The following is a 20855-nucleotide window of genomic DNA, read 5'->3' as shown; positions in this document are numbered from 1 at the left end:
TTTGAGTCTATTCTGCTTTGCATATCTCTCTCTCTTTCCCCATCTGTGAAATAGGGCATGCTCTTCCTTGATGCCAGATTCATAGGGATGACTTTTTTTAGTCTATTGGAATAATATTGTGTCTAACTGCTTTTGGATTATGTTTATGGAAACAGTGTTAGAAACTAGCATTTGAAAACAGATCAGTGAGAATAGATTCAGATGCATTAAAAAGCATGCTAATTATCTCTAAAATGACAGAATAGATTCAGATGCATTAAAAAGCATGCTAATTATCTCTAAAATGACTGCTTTTACTGCCTAAGCATATGGCTTGGGGCTCTTTACATGGTAGAAATACTATACCCTTTTTCTACCCATACCTCTCTAAAAGAAAGAAAAGGGGAGGAAAAAAGAGATAACCAACCATTTTGTCTCTCTCCCTTTATCCTCATAAATGAAAGCTAATAAGACTATAATTGTATCTCACCAATAGTAGTACAGTGGAAGGAATGCATTAACTTCAAAGGATCTAACTTTCACTATTGATTTTGCTAGGTGAGCTCAAGCAAATCACCAGAGGGATCTGGGCTCCATTTTCTAATATTTAGATTACATAATTTATTGTAGATAACCACTAAAGCTCTTTCCAATTCTGAATCCTTATTAGCACTTTTATATAGTTAATAAATTAATTAGCATCTTTATAGTTAATAAGTACTTAACCAGGAATCAGGACACATAAATTCTTTTTTTTTTTTTTTCTTTTTTTGCTGAGGCATTTTGGGTTAAGTGATTTGACCACAGCTAGGAAGTGTTAAGTGTGTGAGATCACATTTGAACTCAGGTCCTTCTGAATTCAGTGCTAGTGCTCTATCCACTGCTCCACATAGTTGCCCCAAGACATATAAAGTCTTAATCCTGGTTCTATTTTTTTTTTTTTTTTTGGTTGTTGCTATTTTTGGCTCTTCAGCTAGCCATTTCATTTCATTGGTCTCCATTTCGTTAAGTAAAATGAGTGAACATACCTTGATGCTCTCCAAAATCCCTGGGAAGTAGCATACTGTAATTTTTTTTTTTAATGCTACATTAGTACCATATGTGTTCATACCCAGTCAGTTGTTGAAAATATCTATGTAAAATTCCCTGGAATTACAAAGAAGAAGGCAGAAAATGATAAGCTCTGAATCCAGAAATCCAAAATTTACTAAAAAATTACTTAAGAGTTGTAACAATTTTGATTCAAACCTGTGAAAAAGTGGGCTCAATGTTGACTTGAGCCTGCATCCCAAATTTTTTTTTCTTTTTATGGTATTTAAGCAATTGCCTTTTCTGCAAGAATGAGATGAGCAAAGCCAATAGCTAATACCATTCCCAGGGAAGAAAACAGATAAAAGATCATAGAGGTGGGAAGAAAGAATGGTTCCCAAGAGATCAAAAGTTCCTTTGAAATAAAACAAGTTGTGATGATATGACACTGTATGAGCTTGACAAATCACCTATATAACCTGCTCAAGCCCATTGCCAAAGTTCTGTTGTCCTTTTGTGAAAGAGGATTTTTGAATTTGTTTATAAATAAAGGGTAAACTTAGGAGAATCTAACTCGCAAGGCTTTGAATTTGCAATTGGCAACAGACAAGGTTTCTCTTTAAGTTTAGGGAGTCCACCATCAGAAAGCTGGCTATAAAGTAAGGCAGTAAAAACCAAAATAAAACTCCTCATGGCATAGGAAAAGATTGTCTTCTTCACCAGTGAAAGAAATAATCATCCTGATAAAATCATAGACCTTTCAATAGATCTAAGTATAAAACTAAGAGGGTATGTATACCCTTAATTTGAATCTTCTCTGTAACATTTACTAGCAGTATGATTTTGGTCTAGTCATTTCAATCCTTTACCTTACATGTAATGAAATGTAAAACTTTTGTATTGTCCACTTCACAATTTGTTGTTACTGAGTTTATTTTTTTTTAATCTGAGAAAGAATTTTAAAATATAGAACTCTAAAAACATATATATATATATATACCTATATATATACATACACATAATGTTATTATTGCTGACACTGAAATGATTTTAAAAGTTGGCCATCCACAAAAACTCAAGAGTTCTATCTCCATGGCAGAGTAATATGATGGCATTCATTTTTCAAGAAATTGGGTTTCATTTGTGAATGGAGAGATTATACCCTATAAGAGAATAGCTACTTACTTAACATACTTGTTTCCAAGTGCAAAGAATTTGTCCCCAGTGTTTCCACAACCATAAATCTTGCCTAGAGCAAGCCAAAGGGAAAAAAAAAAGACAACTGAATTCTAAGAAAACAAAGAACTGAATTTTATCAAAACTTCAAAGACTATCTTTTAAAAAAAAATCTAAATGTAGCTGAAAAGGTGATCATAGAGTCAAAAAAAGGATGAAAGAAAATTTGAAAAATCTGAAGTACATATTTATTTAAAAATGAAAACACAGGATATGAAAAAAGAAAGCAAACAATGTGTTAGAAGATTTATGAAAAAAAATGATGGTATTTATAAAGAGAAAAAGAAAAGAATTTCTCTATTATGTTATTGTTGCATAAATAGATGCCTAGAAATTATAGGTGAGTTATCGTATAAGGCACAGCAAGAATGTAATTCCATAGAAATATGTTTTCATTTCTTTTATTGCATCTATTTGGGCACCTATTTCATCGGAAATAATGGACACAATTCATCAAAGAGAATAGCAAAAAATTGCATTGTCCAACTTTTCTCCTCTTGCCTCTGCCTCTAGTTTATCTCATTGCCAGTCCTCAAAACTTGTGACAGCTAAGGCTGCCTTGGAACTCCTTCAGATGTTATGATCCACAGTTGTGGAGGCTCTCAGAGAACTGATCTGTCCCTTAATATTATCCTCATGAGTTTACCACAGCTGCTGGTGTCTTTTTTTTTTTTTTCCAACTTTGTCCCTTTCACTCCCTCTTTTTACTACTCAAAAGGTGAGAATTCCTGCTTCACAAAATATTTCTGTCTCTGCAATGGGGCTGTGTTCTCCTCAATTGTTCCTTTTTTAGAATTAAGGACCTCAAGGTTTGAAATGACATTCACATCTAGGCACTTCAGAAGAAAATTGTCTACACCTTCATTCTTTCAAAACAGTTGTAACTGGATTTAAATTAAATTGGAATTTTAATTGGAGACATGGTGACAGTATCAACAGTAATCTATAATTTTATATATATATATATATATGTATATATTTTTCCTAAGGCAATTGGGTTTAATTGACTTGCCCAGGATCACACAGCTAGGAAGTAGAAAGTGTCTGAATCCATATTTGAACTCAGGTCCTCCTGACTTCAGGGCTCAGGCTCTATCCACTATGCCACCTAGCTGCCCATATCTATATTGCATTTTACAATAGCTCCAAAAAGAGGGACAAAAATTCTACAGGGGAAAGGCCAAAAACAGAAGATAAAAATGAAAGTATTTTTGCGAAAATATTTTCCTTTCATGTTTTACATAGTTGAAGACTAATGTATTACAATCATGCACAAGACCTTTATGTCTGTAATGTCTTATATCACTTTCTTCAGTAGAAGATCCTTGATTTGACTATGTTCCTCAAGGTGAACTTGTTTCTCACTCAGAACAATAGTCTTTCCATTCCCACTTCCCTAGGACAAGAGACATTTCCACACTTTTTCATTCATTCATACATTTTTTAGCTGTTTTTTTTTAGCTGAGTTAGTTATTTGTTTTTCATACATAACATAATTTAGCATTTGAGATTTTGCTCTTCCTCCTAAAATATTTGGAAATTTTTGCTTCCTATTTTCCTTTTTTTCAGTCCTTTCCTCCTCTTCTTCTCTCTGCTTTTCCTTCCACTTGAGTTGCTACAAGATCAGCCAACAAGGGAAAAAAAAAACCTGTCAGTTTTTATGAGTAGAAGTAAAAAAAAAAGGCAGATTTTATTTCATTTGGTTTTAATAATGATACATCACTTTATTGACCATTTAAACAGGAATTCAAAGAAATAGAATGTCACTGTCAGTATCATATTCATTCCCATGTCAGAGAGGATCATCCATAGTAATTAGCACCTGGGACAGCCATCTACTGTGGAATCTTGGGGCAAATGATGAGTGAACCAGTGGTGCTTTCTCCATAGAGAAGGTAAGGAGAGAAGTAAGGGCAAAGAGGCCCTCCACAATATATGTTTGAGTTACTGTAGATAAGGGATCTGCCCATGACATCATAAAATGTTATATAGCTCATTTCATAATCCAGAAAAATGCCCAATTTTTGCACAGGTAAGCTGCATTGACAATCTTTTTCTGAATCCCAGAGGAAGAATCCATTGCCAGATATGAAGCCCATGAGGGTACTTATATCTCCAGATGAGGAGGAGATCAGGTCCTTTCTCCTGACTGAATCTTTACAGATGCCCAATTCCCACTCTGCCTTATCTCCCATCTCCACTTCCCAATAGTGTTTTCCTGAGGTGAATGTCTGGGCTCCCAAAACCACAAGAGAAGCGTCAAATCTCCCTTTGTTGTCAGGCAGGTCTTGACAGATGCTTCCATACTGGACACTCTTCAAATCTTCAGACAGATTGAGATGAGGATGGGTTGATTGAGGATCAAAAGTTATATCCCTGTGGAAACTCATGAGCGTTTCTCTCATGCCTGTGACAGGGCAGGTAGGACAGGAAATGTAAGAAAGCTCTGGTTTGTTAAGTAGGAGCTCTTCCTTGTTTTTCAATCTTGTTAGATTCTCCCTATCTCCGGAAGTTTGGTCACAAAGATCTGAGAAGTGAGTTACTATTATTATTATTATTATTTTTCATTGTTTGCCCCGTGAAGGTTCTTTTATTTACTACTCCAAATGTGAGAACGATGAGTAGTAAATGATGAGTAGTAAATTGTGGTCTAAACAGAGATGTGTCAGTTCCTTTTCTCTCTCTCCTTCCTTCCCCAAAGTAACCAATGGCGGGTTTCACAGCAAATGAATTTGCTACTTAATGCTATATGGAAACATAGTCTTTATTGATTAGAATGGGAACACCGGAACCGGTGGGCAAAATGGCTGCATGGTACAAGGCCCATTTGCAAAGAGAAGATCCCTGTTCTCTCTTTTATGCAGTGATGTAAGGAGGTTCCTGAGAGTGATGTAAATTAAGATAAGTATTCCCTTGTTCTCTTTTGAGTAGAGACAGAAGTCTCTTCCCCTTCTGTGACATTTGGTCTGTTTGAGCAGATTAGAATGGGGGCTGTAAAACCCCAGCCACTTCAGATAGCCCAAACTAGTTTCACCACATCAAAGTCCAAGTCCCAAATGCAGTTGGAGATCAAACAAAGAATACCAAAGGGGCTACCGCCCTCAACAAGAACTCCCACTTTGCAAAGTGCTTCAACTCTCTTCCCTGGGGCTGTGTTGTCACCATTGGTCCCCTCCAATGAAATTACAGATACCAAATACTGTTCACACCTAGCCACTTTAGACCACAGTGATTTTACTCTTCAAATTTTCAAAACACTGCAACTTGTGTTTAATTGGCTTGAAAAATGGGACTTTAACTTAGACACATGGTGACAGTATTGTTGAGGGCGGTAGCCCCTTTGGTATTCTTTGTTTGATCTCCAACTTCCTTTGGGACTTGGATCTTTGATACAAGATCTGGTCAAACTAGTTTGGGCTATCTGAGATGGCCAGGGTTTTACAGCCCCCATTCTAATCTGCTCAGATAGACCAAATGGCATCAGGAAATTCCTTTTGGGAAGAGATTTCTGTCTGTCCCCAAAAGATAACAAGAGAATCCTTATCTTAATTTACATCACTCTCAGGAACCTCCCTACATCACTGCATAAAAGAGAGAACGGGAATCTTCTCTTTGCAAATGGCCCTGTACCATGCAGCCATTTTGCCCACCAGCTCTCCAGTGTTTCCATTCTAATCAATAAAGACTATGTTTCCATACAGCATTAAGTAGCAAATTCCTTTGCTGCTGAACCCGCCATTGGTTACTTTGGGGAAGGAAGGAGAGAGAGAAAAGGAAACAGATCCATCTCTGTTTAAACCACAATTTACCATCATTTACTACTTATCATTTATTACTCATCAAGTATCACTAATGTTCTATCTAGCTTGTATTCCATAATGGGATAGCTCTGAAAAGAGGTACAGAAACTTGTACAAGAGAAGCCTAGAAAAACAGAAAGAAAAAATGAAAGCATATTTGGCAAAACGTCTGGCTTCAATTTCCTACTCAATTGAGGACTAATTTATTGCAATTCTTCACAACACCTTTCTACCTGTATCTCTCTTATATTTTCTTATTTCCTGCAAGATCTTTGAGTCTGCTATGATCCTCCAGTAGATCTCTCTCACTCAGAGTAATAGACTTTCCCTACACATCTGCCTAGTCTTTCAACCAAGAAAAGGTTTCTTCCTTTTCTTTCTTTATTTCTTTGCTTCTTATCTGCTTGGTTGTTTAGATATTCCTACTGCGATTTAGCATTCCAAATTTTGCTCTTCCTCCTTTTGTACTTGGAAGTTTTTCCTTCTCTTTTATTTTGCTCAGGGCTTTTCTCTTATTCTTCTAACAGCCTCCCCTTTCAAATTAGGTACTGGAAGATCAGCCACCAAAATGGAAAAAATGACCTGTCCTTTTTATGGAAAGAACGATTAACAAAATAGACAGAGTTTCTGGGTTTAAATCATCACACTTTATTCATCATTTCAACAGGAATACAAAGAAAGTGAGTGTCACTGGCAGTGTTACACTCATTCACTTTTCATAAAGGGCCACCCTTAGTATTTAGGACCTGTGGCAGGCCTCTCCTGTGGACTCTTGGGGCAAATGATGAGTGAACCAGGGGTGCTTCTTTCCTTGGGACGGCAAGGAGAGAAATAAGGGCGAAGAGGCCCTTCCAAATCGATGTTTGATTTCATGTGGACAAGGGATCTGTGTGTGACATCATAAAATGCTAATTGTTGCTTTTCCCAATTAAGAAAAATGCCCACTTTGTGCAGAGGCCAGGCCAATTGAAATTTCTTGTCTGAAGTACAGAAGAAGAAAGCATTTCCAGCTCTGAATGCTGCAATGGTCATTATCTCCTCAAATGAGAGTTTCCCTTTTCTCCTGACTGAATCTTTACAGATGCCCAATACCCACTCTGTCTTGTCTCCCACCTCTACTTCCCAGTAGTGTTTGCCTGAGGTGAATTTCTGGGCTCCCAAAACCCCGAGAACAGAATCAAATCTCTCTTTGTTGTCAGGCAGGTCTTGACGTTTGCTTCCATACTGGACGCGCTTCAAATCTTCAGACAGGATGAGATGAGGATGGGCTGATTCAGGATCAAGAGTTATATCCCTGTGGAAACTCATGAGAAATTCTGCCATGCCTGTAATGGGGCAGAAAGGCCAGGTAATGAAAGGAAACAATGGCCTTTGGAGTGAAAATTCTTCCTTTTTTTTCAAAGTGCCTGGCACAGCCTGGATCATTTCCAAGGGCATCTTGTCCAAATTCTCCTCCACTTCTATCATCATTTGTTGCAGCTTTTGTTTTCCTTGGAACAACTTGTTCTTATACTCTTCTAGTTGGAGCAGGTTACTTGTGGATACCTTAACCAATCTTTTTTGGTATTCATATTTTTCATTCCTCAAGAACTGTTGAATTTTCCAAAATTCAGAAAAAACTGACTGTTTCAAAGTGTTGGAATGCTCTGTGACCTGTGCCTCTCTTCTTCTCAGTGTGCCCAGTGCAATTTGAAGTTTCTCTTCTTTGATGTGTAAGATGCTGCACATCTCCAGGAGCGTGTTCTTGCACTTGTCAGCTGCTGTCTCCAAGGGAAGGACTTGGTGGTCCTTGTGCTCTGGGGCTGATAAGCAGGAATCACAGAGGGCTCTGTGGTCTTCCTCACAGAAGAACATCGTTCGTTCTCCATGTTGATCACAGGTGCTGAGGCCCAGCTCTTTCTGCAGCAGGTGAGGTTGGAGCATCTTGCCAGTGGTGCACTGAGAATGCAGGTTCCTGCTCAGCAGCAAGTCAGCCTGTCTGATGAATGACTCCCCTGCACTCTGCACAGGTTGAGGTTTCAGTGACTCCCTCACTGCCCTGGAGAAGACACACTCTGTACTCTCAGTCACCCAGTCAATGAGGAAGTTCAGGCAGATGCAAGCAAGTGAGACCTAGCTGCAGGTTTTTAATGACACTCTTGCATGTATGTTCCTAAAGCTCTGATTCCTTCCTTTTCAGGTAGGGAGAGAGCTAGCTCCAGCCCTTGTGCTCTGGCAGCAAAAGACCTTGGCACTGAGCTGGTTGAGCCTTTTATATCTCTCTTCCTCTGCTTAACTCTTCTCTTAACTCCACCCCCAACAAGGTGAGAACTCTTGTCTTTTGAGAGGATTTCCACTCTCTGCTTGAGGGCTGAGTTCTCACCTTCCTTCTAACCCCACCCTTCAGAGTCAGCAACTCTTGAGAAGAAAACTCCTTCCCTCCCTCCTTGAACTTGGAGACATCTCCTTATTGGGTCACTTAGCAATAACATTCTCATTTGTAAGCCTCAACACATCACCTCTCTGATGTGCTGAGATGGAAACATGGCAACGAAAAATCCCCCCCCCCCAACCACAACACCCACACCCTCCCCCCACACCACCCTTCCTCCCCCACCCCAAACAAAATCTTTTTTTCAGAAATTGCTTCCCACCCATGGCTTTCATGAAGAAAACAAGTATCAACCTTTGCTATATCAACCCCCTTATTTCACATTTTTTGCCTCATTTTATAATTATGACTCAATCATCAGATTAAGACACATTTATATTTATAAAAGATTTTTTAGGAGGACATTATTTCTGATTCCTTTCTTTTTAGATATTCAACTCATGTGAAAGAATCCAGACATTCTGGAGAGCAATTTGGAACTATGCCCAAAGAGTTATCAAATTGTGCATACCCTTTGACCCAGCATTACTGCTATTGGGATTATATCCCAAAGAAATACTAAAGAGTGGAAAGGGACCTGTATGTGCCAAAATGTTTGTGGCAGCTCATTTTGTTGTAGCTAGAAACTGGAAGACGAATGGATGCCCATCAATTGGAGAATGGTTGGGTAAATTATGGTATATGAAGGTTATGGAATATTATTGCTCTGTAAGAAATGACCAGCAGGAGGAATACAGAGAGGCTTGGAGAGACTGACATCAACTGATGCTGAGTGAAATGAACAGAACCAGAAGATCGCTGTACACTTCAATGCTGTATGAAGATGTATTCTGATGGAAGTGGAAATCTTCAACATAAAGAAGATCCAACTCACTTCCAGGTGATCAATGATGGGCAGAAATAACAACACCCAGAGAAGAAACACTGGGAAGTGAATGTAAATTGTTAGCACTACTGTCTCTCTACCCAGGTTACTTATACCTTCAGAATCTAATACTTAATGTGCAACAAGAAAATGGTATTTACACACATATATTGTATCTAGGTTATATTGTAACACATGTAAAATGTATGGGATTGCCTGTCATCTAGGGGTGGGAGTGGAGGGAGGGGGGGATAATTTGGAAAAATGAATACAAGGGATAATATTATAAAACAAAACATATAATTTAACATATTTAAGATGTATGGGACTACCTGCTATCTAGGGGAGAGGGTGGAGGGAAGGAGGGGAAAAGTTAAAACAAAGAATTTTGCAAGGGTCAATGTTGAAAAACTACCCATGCATATGTTTTGTATATGAAAAGCTATAATATAAAATATTTTAATTAAAAAAAAAAGATATTCAACTGAGAAAAAAGATTGCTTTCTCCTTTTGGTTCTTGCCACAAAGAAGTGAGAAGTGAGTTCCTATTATTTATTTTTCATTGTTTGCCTCATCCAGGTTCTTTTATTTACTGCTCAGAAGGTGAGAACTCCCACTTTGCATAGTGCTTCAACTGTCTTCCCTGGGGCTGTGTTGTCACCATTGGTCCCCTTTTAAAAATACTCCAATGAAATTACAGATACACAATGCTGTTCACACCTAGGCACTTTAGACCACAGTGATTTTACTCTTCAAATTTTCAAAATATTGCAACTTGTGTTTAATTGGCTTGAAAAATGGGACTTTAACATAGACACATGGTGACAGTATCACCCATGTTCTAGCTTGTATTCCATAATGGGATAGCTCTGAGAAGAGGTACAGAAACTTGTACAAGAGAAAAAATGAAAGCATATTTGGCAAAACGTCTGGCTTCAATTTCCTACTCAATTGAGGACTAATTTATTGCAATTCTTCACAACACCTTTCTACCTGTACCTCTCTTATATTTTCTTATTTCCTGCAAGATCTTTGAGTCTGCTATGATCCTCCAGTAGATCCCTCTCACTCAGAGCAATAGACTTTCCCTACCCATCTGCCTAGACTTTCAACCAAGAAAAGGCTTCTTCCTTTTCTTTCTTTATATCTTTGCTTCCTTATCTGCTTGGTTGTTTAGATATTCCTACTGCGATTTAGCATTCCAAATTTTGCCCTTTCTCCTTTTGTACTTGGAAGTTTTTTCCTTCTCCTTTCTTTTCTCCTATTCTTCCAACAGCCTCCACTTCCCAATTAGGTACTGGAAGATCAGCCACCAAAGGGAAGAAAAAATGAGCTGTCCTTTTTATGGAAAGAAGGATTAACAAAATAGACAGAGTTTCTTGGTTTAAATCATCACACTTTATTCATCATTTCAACAGGAATACAAAGAAAGTGAGTGTCACTGGCAGTGTTACACTCATTCCCTTTTCATAAAGGGCCACCCTTAGTATTTAGGACCTGTGGCAGGCCTCTCCTGTGGACTCTTGGGGCAAATGATGAGTGAACCAGGGGTGCTTCTTTCCTTGGGACGGCAAGGAGAGAAATAAGGGCGAAGAGGCCCTTCCAAATCGATGTTTGATTGCCTGTGGACAAGGGATCTGTGTGTGACATCATAAAATGCTAATTGTTGCTTTTCCCAATCAAGAAAAATGCCCACTTTGTGCAGAGGCCAGGCCAATTGAAATTTCTTGTCTGAAGTACAGAAGAAGAAAGCATTTCCAGCTCTGAATGCTGCAATGGTCATTATCTCCTCAAATGAGAGTTTCCCTTTTCTCCTGACTGAATCTTTACAGATGCCCAATACCCACTCTGTCTTGTCTCCCACCTCTACTTCCCAGTAGTGTTTGCCTGAGGTGAATTTCTGGGCTCCCAAAACCCCGAGAACAGAATCAAATCTCTCTTTGTTGTCAGGCAGGTCTTGACGAATGCTTCCATACTGGACGCTCTTCAAATCTTCAGACAGGATGAGATGAGGATGGGCTGATTCAGGATCAAGAGTTATATCCCTGTGGAAACTCATGAGAAATTCTGCCATGCCTGTAATGGGGCAGAAAGGCCAGGTAATGAAAGGAAACAATGGCCTTTGGAGTGAAAATTCTTCCTTTTTTTTCAAAGTGCCTGGCACAGCCTGGATCATTTCCAAGGGCATCTTGTCCAAATTCTCCTCCACTTCTATCATCATTTGTTGCAGCTTTTGTTTTCCTTGGAACAACTTGTTCTTATACTCTTCTAGTTGGAGCAGGTTGCTTCTGGATACCTTAACCAATCTTTTTTGGTATTCATATTTTTCATTCCTCAAGAACTGTTGAATTTTCCAAAATTCAGAAAAAGCTGACTGTTTCAAAGTGTTGGAACGCTCTGTGACCTGTGCCTCTCTTCTTCTCAGTGTGCCCAGTGCAATTTGAAGTTTCTCTTCTTTGGTGTGTAAGATCCTGCACATCTCCAGGAGCGTGTTCTTGCACTTGTCAGCTGCTGTCTCCAAGGGAAGGACTTGGTGGTCCTTGTGCTCTGGGGCTGATAAGCAGGAATCACAGAGGGCTCTCTGGTCTTCCTCACAGAAGAACATCGCTCGTTCTCCATGTTGATCACAGGTGCTGAGGCCCAGCTCTTTCTGCAGCAGGTGAGGTTGGAGCATCTTGCCAGTGGTGCACTGAGAATGCAGGTTCCTGCTCAGCAGCAAGTCAGCCTGTCTGATGAATGACTCCCCTGCCCTCTGCACAGGTTGAGGTTTCAGTGACTCCCTCACTGCCCTGGAGAAGACACACTCTGTACTCTCAGTCACCCAGTCAATGAGGAAGTTCAGGCAGATGCAAGCAAGTGAGACCTAGCTGCAGGTTTTTAATGACACTCTTGCATGTATGTTCCTAAAGCTCTGATTCCTTCCTTTTCAGGTAGGGAGAGAGCTAGCTCCAGCCCTTGTGCTCTGGCAGCAAAAGACCTTGGCACTGAGCTGGTTGAGCCTTTTATATCTCTCTTCCTCTGCTTAGCCCTTCTCTTAACTCCACCCCCAACAAGGTGAGAACTCTTGTCTTTTGAGAGGATTTCCACTCTCTGCTTGAGGGCTGAGTTCTCACCTTCCTTCTAATCCCACCCTTCAGAGTCAGCAACTCTTGAGAAGAAAACTCCTTCCCTCCCTCCTTGAACTTGGAGACATCTCCTTATTGGGTCACTTAGCAATAACATTCTCATTTGTAAGCCTCAACACATCACCTCTCTGATGTGCTGAGATGGAAACATGGCAACGAAAAATCCCGCCCCCCCCAACCACAACACCCACACCCTCCCCCCACACCACCCTTCCTCCCCCACCCCAAACAAAATCTTTTTTTTCAGAAATTGCTTCCCACCCATGGCTTTCATGAAGAAAACAAGTATCAACCTTTGCTATATCAACCCCCTTATTTCACATTTTTTGCCTCATTTTATAATTATGACTCAATCATCAGATTAAGACACATTTATATTTATAAAAGATTTTTTAGGAGGACATTATTTCTGATTCCTTTCTTTTTAGATATTCAACTGATGTGAAAGAATCCAGCCATTCTGGAGAGCAATTTGGAACTATGCCCAAAGAGTTATCAAATTGTGCATACCCTTTGACCCAGCATTACTGCTATTGGGATTATATCCCAAAGAAATACTAAAGAGCAGAAAGGGACCTGTATGTGCCAAAATGTTTGTGGCAGCTCTTTTTGTTGTAGCTAGAAACTGGAAGACAAATGGATGCCCATCAATTGGAGAATGGTTGGGTAAATTATGGTATATGAAGGTTATGGAATATTATTGCTCTGTAAGAAATGACCAGCAGGAGGAATACAGAGAGGCTTGGAGAGACTTACATCAACTGATGCTGAGTGAAATGAACAGAACCAGAAGATCACTGTACACTTTAATGCTGTATGAAGATGTATTCTGATGGAAGTGGAAATCTTCAACATAGAGAAGATCCAACTCACTTCCAGGTGATCAATGATGGGCAGAAATAACTACACCCAGAGAAGAAACACTGGGAAGTGAATGTAAATTGTTAGCACTACTGTCTCTCTACCCAGGTTACTTATACCTTCAGAATCTAATACTTAATGTGCAACAAGAAAATGGTATTTACACACATATATTGTATCTAGGTTATATTGTAACACATGTAATATGTATGGGATTGCCTGTCATCTAGGGGTGGGAGTGGAGGGAGGGGGGGATAATTTGGAAAAATGAATACAAGGGATAATATTATAAAACAAAACATATAATTTAACATATTTAAGATTTATGGGACTACCTGCTATCTAGGGGAGAGGGTGGAGGGAAGGAGGGGAAAAGTTAAAACAAAGAATTTTGCAAGGGTCAATGTTGAAAAACTACCCATGCATATGTTTTGTATATGAAAAGCTATAATTTAAAATATTTTAATTAAAAAAAAAAGATATTCAACTGAGAAAAAAGATTGCTTTCTCCTTTTGGTTCTTGCCACAAAGAAGTGAGAAGTGAGTTCCTATTATTTATTTTTCATTGTTTGCCTCATCCAGGTTCTTTTATTTACTGCTCAGAAGGTGAGAACTCCCACTTTGCATAGTGCTTCAACTGTCTTCCCTGGGGCTGTGTTGTCACCATTGGTCCCCTTTTAAAAATACTCCAATGAAATTACAGATACACAATGCTGTTCACACCTAGGCACTTTAGACCACAGTGATTTTACTCTTCAAATTTTCAAAATATTGCAACTTGTGTTTAATTGGCTTGAAAAATGGGACTTTAACATAGACACATGGTGACAGTATCACCCATGTTCTAGCTTGTATTCCATAATGGGATAGCTCTGAGAAGAGGTACAGAAACTTGTACAAGAGAAAAAATGAAAGCATATTTGGCAAAACGTCTGGCTTCAATTTCCTACTCAATTGAGGACTAATTTATTGCAATTCTTCACAGCACCTTTCTACCTGTACCTCTCTTATATTTTCTTATTTCCTGCAAGATCTTTGAGTCTGCTATGATCCTCCAGTAGATCCCTCTCACTCAGAGCAATAGACTTTCCCTACCCATCTGCCTAGACTTTCAACCAAGAAAAGGCTTCTTCCTTTTCTTTCTTTATATCTTTGCTTCCTTATCTGCTTGGTTGTTTAGATATTCCTACTGCGATTTAGCATTCCAAATTTTGCTCTTCCTCCTTTTGTACTTGGAAGTTTTTTCCTTCTCCTTTCTTTTCTCCTATTCTTCCAACAGCCTCCCCTTCCCAATTAGGTACTGGAAGATCAGCCCCAAAGGGAAGAAAAAATGAGCTGTCCTTTTTATGGAAAGAAGGATTAACAAAATAGACAGAGTTTCTGGGTTTAAATCATCACACTTTATTCATCATTTCAACAGGAATACAAAGAAAGTGAGTGTCACTGGCAGTGTTACACTCATTCACTTTTCATAAAGGGCCACCCTTAGTATTTAGGCCCTGTGGCAGGCCTCTCCTGTGGACTCTTGGGGCAAATGATGAGTGAACCAGGGGTGCTTCTTTCCTTGGGACGGCAAGGAGAGAAATAAGGGCGAAGAGTCCCTTCCAAATCGATGTTTGATTGCCTGTGGACAAGGGATCTGTGTGTGACATCATAAAATGCTAATTGTTGGTTTTCCCAATCAAGAAAAATGCCCACTTTGTGCAGAGGCCAGGCCAATTGAAATTTCTTGTCTGAAGTACAGAAGAAGAAAGCATTTCCAGCTCTGAATGCTGCAATGGTCATTATCTCCTCAAATGAGAGTTTCCCTTTTCTCCTGACTGAATCTTTACAGATGCCCAATACCCACTCTGTCTTGTCTCCCACCTCTACTTCCCAGTAGTGTTTGCCTGAGGTGAATTTCTGGGCTCCCAAAACCCCGAGAACAGAATCAAATCTCTCTTTGTTGTCAGGCAGGTCTTGACGAATGCTTCCATACTGGACGCTCTTCAAATCTTCAGACAGGATGAGATGAGGATGGGCTGATTCAGGATCAAGAGTTATATCCCTGTGGAAACTCATGAGAAATTCTGCCATGCCTGTAATGGGGCAGAAAGGCCAGGTAATGAGAGGAAACACTGGCCATTGGAGTGCAAATTCTTCATTTTTTTTCAAAGTGCCTGGCACAGCCTGGATCATTTCCAAGGGCATCTTGTCCAAATTCTCCTCCACTTCTATCATCATTTGTTGCAGCTTTTGTTTTCCTTGGAACAACTTGTTCTTATACTCTTCTAGTTGGAGCAGGTTGCTTCTGGATACCTTAACCAATCTTTTTTGGTATTCATATTTTTCATTCCTCAAGAACTGTTGAATTTTCCAAAATTCAGAAAAAGTTGACTGTTTCAAAGTGTTGGAACGCTCTGTGACCTGTGCCTCTCTTCTTCTCAGTGTGCCCAGTGCAATTTGAAGTTTCTCTTCTTTGGTGTGTAAGATCCTGCACATCTCCAGGAGCGTGTTCTTGCACTTGTCAGCTGCTGTCTCCAAGGGAAGGACTTGGTGGTCCTTGTGCTCTGGGGCTGATAAGCAGGAATCACAGAGGGCTCTCTGGTCTTCCTCACAGAAGAACATCGCTCGTTCTCCATGTTGATCACAGGTGCTGAGGCCCAGCTCTTTCTGCAGCAGGTGAGGTTGGAGCATCTTGCCAGTGGTGCACTGAGAATGCAGGTTCCTGCTCAGCAGCAAGTCAGCCTGTCTGATGAATGACTCCCCTGCCCTCTGCACAGGTTGAGGTTTCAGTGACTCCCTCACTGCCCTGGAGAAGACACACTCTGTACTCTCAGTCACCCAGTCAATGAGGAAGTTCAGGCAGATGCAAGCAAGTGAGACCTAGCTGCAGGTTTTTAATGACACTCTTGCATGTATGTTCCTAAAGCTCTGATTCCTTCCTTTTCAGGTAGGGAGAGAGCTAGCTCCAGCCCTTGTGCTCTGGCAGCAAAAGACCTTGGCACTGAGCTGGTTGAGCCTTTTATATCTCTCTTCCTCTGCTTAGCCCTTCTCTTAACTCCACCCCCAACAAGGTGAGAACTCTTGTCTTTTGAGAGGATTTCCACTCTCTGCTTGAGGGCTGAGTTCTCACCTTCCTTCTAATCCCACCCTTCAGAGTCAGCAACTCTTGAGAAGAAAACTCCTTCCCTCCCTCCTTGAACTTGGAGACATCTCCTTATTGGGTCACTTAGCAATAACATTCTCATTTGTAAGCCTCAACACATCACCTCTCTGATGTGCTGAGATGGAAACATGGCAACGAAAAATCCCGCCCCCCCCAACCACAACACCCACACCCTCCCCCCACACCACCCTTCCTCCCCCACCCCAAACAAAATCTTTTTTTTCAGAAATTGCTTCCCACCCATGGCTTTCATGAAGAAAACAAGTATCAACCTTTGCTATATCAACCCCCTTATTTCACATTTTTTGCCTCATTTTATAATTATGACTCAATCATCAGATTAAGACACATTTATATTTATAAAAGATTTTTTAGGAGGACATTATTTCTGATTCCTTTCTTTTTAGATATTCAACTGATGTGAAAGAATCCAGCCATTCTGGAGAGCAATTTGGAACTATGCCCAAAGAGTTATCAAATTGTGCATACCCTTTGACCCAGCATTACTGCTATTGGGATTATATCCCAAAGAAATACTAAAGAGCAGAAAGGGACCTGTATGTGCCAAAATGTTTGTGGCAGCTCTTTTTGTTGTAGCTAGAAACTGGAAGACAAATGGATGCCCATCAATTGGAGAATGGTTGGGTAAATTATGGTATATGAAGGTTATGGAATATTATTGCTCTGTAAGAAATGACCAGCAGGAGGAATACAGAGAGGCTTGGAGAGACTTACATCAACTGATGCTGAGTGAAATGAACAGAACCAGAAGATCACTGTACACTTTAATGCTGTATGAAGATGTATTCTGATGGAAGTGGAAATCTTCAACATAGAGAAGATCCAACTCACTTCCAGGTGATCAATGATGGGCAGAAATAACTACACCCAGAGAAGAAACACTGGGAAGTGAATGTAAATTGTTAGCACTACTGTCTCTCTACCCAGGTTACTTATACCTTCAGAATCTAATACTTAATGTGCAACAAGAAAATGGTATTTACACACATATATTGTATCTAGGTTATATTGTAACACATGTAATATGTATGGGATTGCCTGTCATCTAGGGGTGGGAGTGGAGGGAGGGGGGGATAATTTGGAAAAATGAATACAAGGGATAATATTATAAAACAAAACATATAATTTAACATATTTAAGATTTATGGGACTACCTGCTATCTAGGGGAGAGGGTGGAGGGAAGGAGGGGAAAAGTTAAAACAAAGAATTTTGCAAGGGTCAATGTTGAAAAACTACCCATGCATATGTTTTGTATATGAAAAGCTATAATTTAAAATATTTTAATTAAAAAAAAAAGATATTCAACTGAGAAAAAAGATTGCTTTCTCCTTTTGGTTCTTGCCACAAAGAAGTGAGAAGTGAGTTCCTATTATTTATTTTTCATTGTTTGCCTCATCCAGGTTCTTTTATTTACTGCTCAGAAGGTGAGAACTCCCACTTTGCATAGTGCTTCAACTGTCTTCCCTGGGGCTGTGTTGTCACCATTGGTCCCCTTTTAAAAATACTCCAATGAAATTACAGATACACAATGCTGTTCACACCTAGGCACTTTAGACCACAGTGATTTTACTCTTCAAATTTTCAAAATATTGCAACTTGTGTTTAATTGGCTTGAAAAATGGGACTTTAACATAGACACATGGTGACAGTATCACCCATGTTCTAGCTTGTATTCCATAATGGGATAGCTCTGAGAAGAGGTACAGAAACTTGTACAAGAGAAAAAATGAAAGCATATTTGGCAAAACGTCTGGCTTCAATTTCCTACTCAATTGAGGACTAATTTATTGCAATTCTTCACAGCACCTTTCTACCTGTACCTCTCTTATATTTTCTTATTTCCTGCAAGATCTTTGAGTCTGCTATGATCCTCCAGTAGATCCCTCTCACTCAGAGCAATAGACTTTCCCTACCCATCTGCCTAGACTTTCAACCAAGAAAAGGCTTCTTCCTTTTCTTTCTTTATATCTTTGCTTCCTTATCTGCTTGGTTGTTTAGATATTCCTACTGCGATTTAGCATTCCAAATTTTGCTCTTCCTCCTTTTGTACTTGGAAGTTTTTTCCTTCTCCTTTCTTTTCTCCTATTCTTCCAACAGCCTCCCCTTCCCAATTAGGTACTGGAAGATCAGCCCCAAAGGGAAGAAAAAATGAGCTGTCCTTTTTATGGAAAGAAGGATTAACAAAATAGACAGAGTTTCTGGGTTTAAATCATCACACTTTATTCATCATTTCAACAGGAATACAAAGAAAGTGAGTGTCACTGGCAGTGTTACACTCATTCACTTTTCATAAAGGGCCACCCTTAGTATTTAGGCCCTGTGGCAGGCCTCTCCTGTGGACTCTTGGGGCAAATGATGAGTGAACCAGGGGTGCTTCTTTCCTTGGGACGGCAAGGAGAGAAATAAGGGCGAAGAGTCCCTTCCAAATCGATGTTTGATTGCCTGTGGACAAGGGATCTGTGTGTGACATCATAAAATGCTAATTGTTGGTTTTCCCAATCAAGAAAAATGCCCACTTTGTGCAGAGGCCAGGCCAATTGAAATTTCTTGTCTGAAGTACAGAAGAAGAAAGCATTTCCAGCTCTGAATGCTGCAATGGTCATTATCTCCTCAAATGAGAGTTTCCCTTTTCTCCTGACTGAATCTTTACAGATGCCCAATACCCACTCTGTCTTGTCTCCCACCTCTACTTCCCAGTAGTGTTTGCCTGAGGTGAATTTCTGGGCTCCCAAAACCCCGAGAACAGAATCAAATCTCTCTTTGTTGTCAGGCAGGTCTTGACGAATGCTTCCATACTGGACGCTCTTCAAATCTTCAGACAGGATGAGATGAGGATGGGCTGATTCAGGATCAAGAGTTATATCCCTGTGGAAACTCATGAGAAATTCTGCCATGCCTGTAATGGGGCAGAAAGGCCAGGTAATGAGAGGAAACACTGGCCATTGGAGTGCAAATTCTTCATTTTTTTTCAAAGTGCCTGGCACAGCCTGGATCATTTCCAAGGGCATCTTGTCCAAATTCTCCTCCACTTCTATCATCATTTGTTGCAGCTTTTGTTTTCCTTGGAACAACTTGTTCTTATACTCTTCTAGTTGGAGCAGGTTGCTTCTGGATACCTTAACCAATCTTTTTTGGTATTCATATTTTTCATTCCTCAAGAACTGTTGAATTTTCCAAAATTCAGAAAAAGTTGACTGTTTCAAAGTGTTGGAACGCTCTGTGACCTGTGCCTCTCTTCTTCTCAGTGTGCCCAGTGCAATTTGAAGTTTCTCTTCTTTGGTGTGTAAGATCCTGCACATCTCCAGGAGCGTGTTCTTGCACTTGTCAGCTGCTGTCTCCAAGGGAAGGACTTGGTGGTCCTTGTGCTCTGGGGCTGATAAGCAGGAATCACAGAGGGCTCTCTGGTCTTCCTCACAGAAGAACATCGCTCGTTCTCCATGTTGATCACAGGTGCTGAGGCCCAGCTCTTTCTGCAGCAGGTGAGGTTGGAGCATCTTGCCAGTGGTGCACTGAGAATGCAGGTTCCTGCTCAGCAGCAAGTCAGCCTGTCTGATGAATGACTCCCCTGCCCTCTGCACAGGTTGAGGTTTCAGTGACTCCCTCACTGCCCTGGAGAAGACACACTCTGTACTCTCAGTCACCCAGTCAATGAGGAAGTTCAGGCAGATGCAAGCAAGTGAGACCTAGCTGCAGGTTTTTAATGACACTCTTGCATGTATGTTCCTAAAGCTCTGATTCCTTCCTTTTCAGGTAGGGAGAGAGCTAGCTCCAGCCCTTGTGCTCTGGCAGCAAAAGACCTTGGCACTGAGCTGGTTGAGCCTTTTATATCTCTCTTCCTCTGCTTAGCCCTTCTCTTAACTCCACCCCCAACAAGGTGAGAACTCTTGTCTTTTGAGAGGATTTCCACTCTCTGCTTGAGGGCTGAGTTCTCACCTTCCTTCTAATCCCACCCTTCAGAGTCAGCAACTCTTGAGAAGAAAACTCCTTCCCTCCCTCCTTGAACTTGGAGACATCTCCTTATTGGGTCACTTAGCAATAACATTCTCATTTGTAAGCCTCAACACATCACCTCTCTGATGTGCTGAGATGGAAACATGGCAACGAAAAATCCCCCCCCCCCCAACCACAACACCCACACCCTCCCCCCACACCACCCTTCCTCCCCCACCCCAAACAAAATCTTTTTTTTCAGAAATTGCTTCCCACCCATGGCTTTCATGAAGAAAACAAGTATCAACCTTTGCTATATCAACCCCCTTATTTCACATTTTTCGCCTCATTTTATAATTATGACTCAATCATCAGATTAAGACACATTTATATTTATAAAAGATTTTTTAGGAGGACATTATTTCTGATTCCTTTCTTTTTAGATATTCAACTCATGTGAAAGAATCCAGCCATTCTGGAGAGCAATAT

The 20855-nt window shown here is 40.2% G+C and overlaps 4 protein-coding genes across 4 annotated transcripts; all 4 read right to left on the bottom strand.

Moving 5' to 3' along the window:
- Positions 1 to 6776: 6776 nt before the first annotated feature.
- On the bottom strand, positions 6777 to 7967 carry LOC141561959 (putative E3 ubiquitin-protein ligase TRIML1). Its single transcript, XM_074302005.1, has one exon. It carries the CDS (start codon positions 7965 to 7967, stop codon positions 6777 to 6779), a length of 1191 nt encoding a protein of 396 aa, XP_074158106.1.
- A 2796-nt stretch (positions 7968 to 10763) lies between these two features.
- LOC141561958 (putative E3 ubiquitin-protein ligase TRIML1) lies at positions 10764 to 11954 on the bottom strand. Its single transcript, XM_074302004.1, has one exon. It carries the CDS (start codon positions 11952 to 11954, stop codon positions 10764 to 10766), a length of 1191 nt encoding a protein of 396 aa, XP_074158105.1.
- Positions 11955 to 14751: 2797 nt separating this feature from the next.
- LOC141561957 (putative E3 ubiquitin-protein ligase TRIML1) lies at positions 14752 to 15942 on the bottom strand. Its single transcript, XM_074302002.1, has one exon. The coding sequence runs from the start codon at positions 15940 to 15942 to the stop codon at positions 14752 to 14754; it is 1191 nt and encodes a 396-aa protein (XP_074158103.1).
- Positions 15943 to 18739: 2797 nt separating this feature from the next.
- LOC141561956 (putative E3 ubiquitin-protein ligase TRIML1) lies at positions 18740 to 19930 on the bottom strand. Its single transcript, XM_074302001.1, has one exon. The coding sequence runs from the start codon at positions 19928 to 19930 to the stop codon at positions 18740 to 18742; it is 1191 nt and encodes a 396-aa protein (XP_074158102.1).
- Positions 19931 to 20855: the final 925 nt, after the last annotated feature.

Source organism: Sminthopsis crassicaudata, chromosome 3 (genome assembly GCF_048593235.1).
Source record: "Sminthopsis crassicaudata isolate SCR6 chromosome 3, ASM4859323v1, whole genome shotgun sequence".
Classification (NCBI taxonomy): Eukaryota; Metazoa; Chordata; class Mammalia; order Dasyuromorphia; family Dasyuridae; genus Sminthopsis; species Sminthopsis crassicaudata.
This window is presented reverse-complemented; position numbering and strand designations above follow the sequence as displayed.

Coding starts and splice junctions, on each gene's coding strand:
- LOC141561959 (XM_074302005.1), bottom strand. CDS start 7,967: ATGCTCCAACCTCACCTGCTGCAGAAAGAGCTGGGCCTCAGCACCTGT.
- LOC141561958 (XM_074302004.1), bottom strand. CDS start 11,954: ATGCTCCAACCTCACCTGCTGCAGAAAGAGCTGGGCCTCAGCACCTGT.
- LOC141561957 (XM_074302002.1), bottom strand. CDS start 15,942: ATGCTCCAACCTCACCTGCTGCAGAAAGAGCTGGGCCTCAGCACCTGT.
- LOC141561956 (XM_074302001.1), bottom strand. CDS start 19,930: ATGCTCCAACCTCACCTGCTGCAGAAAGAGCTGGGCCTCAGCACCTGT.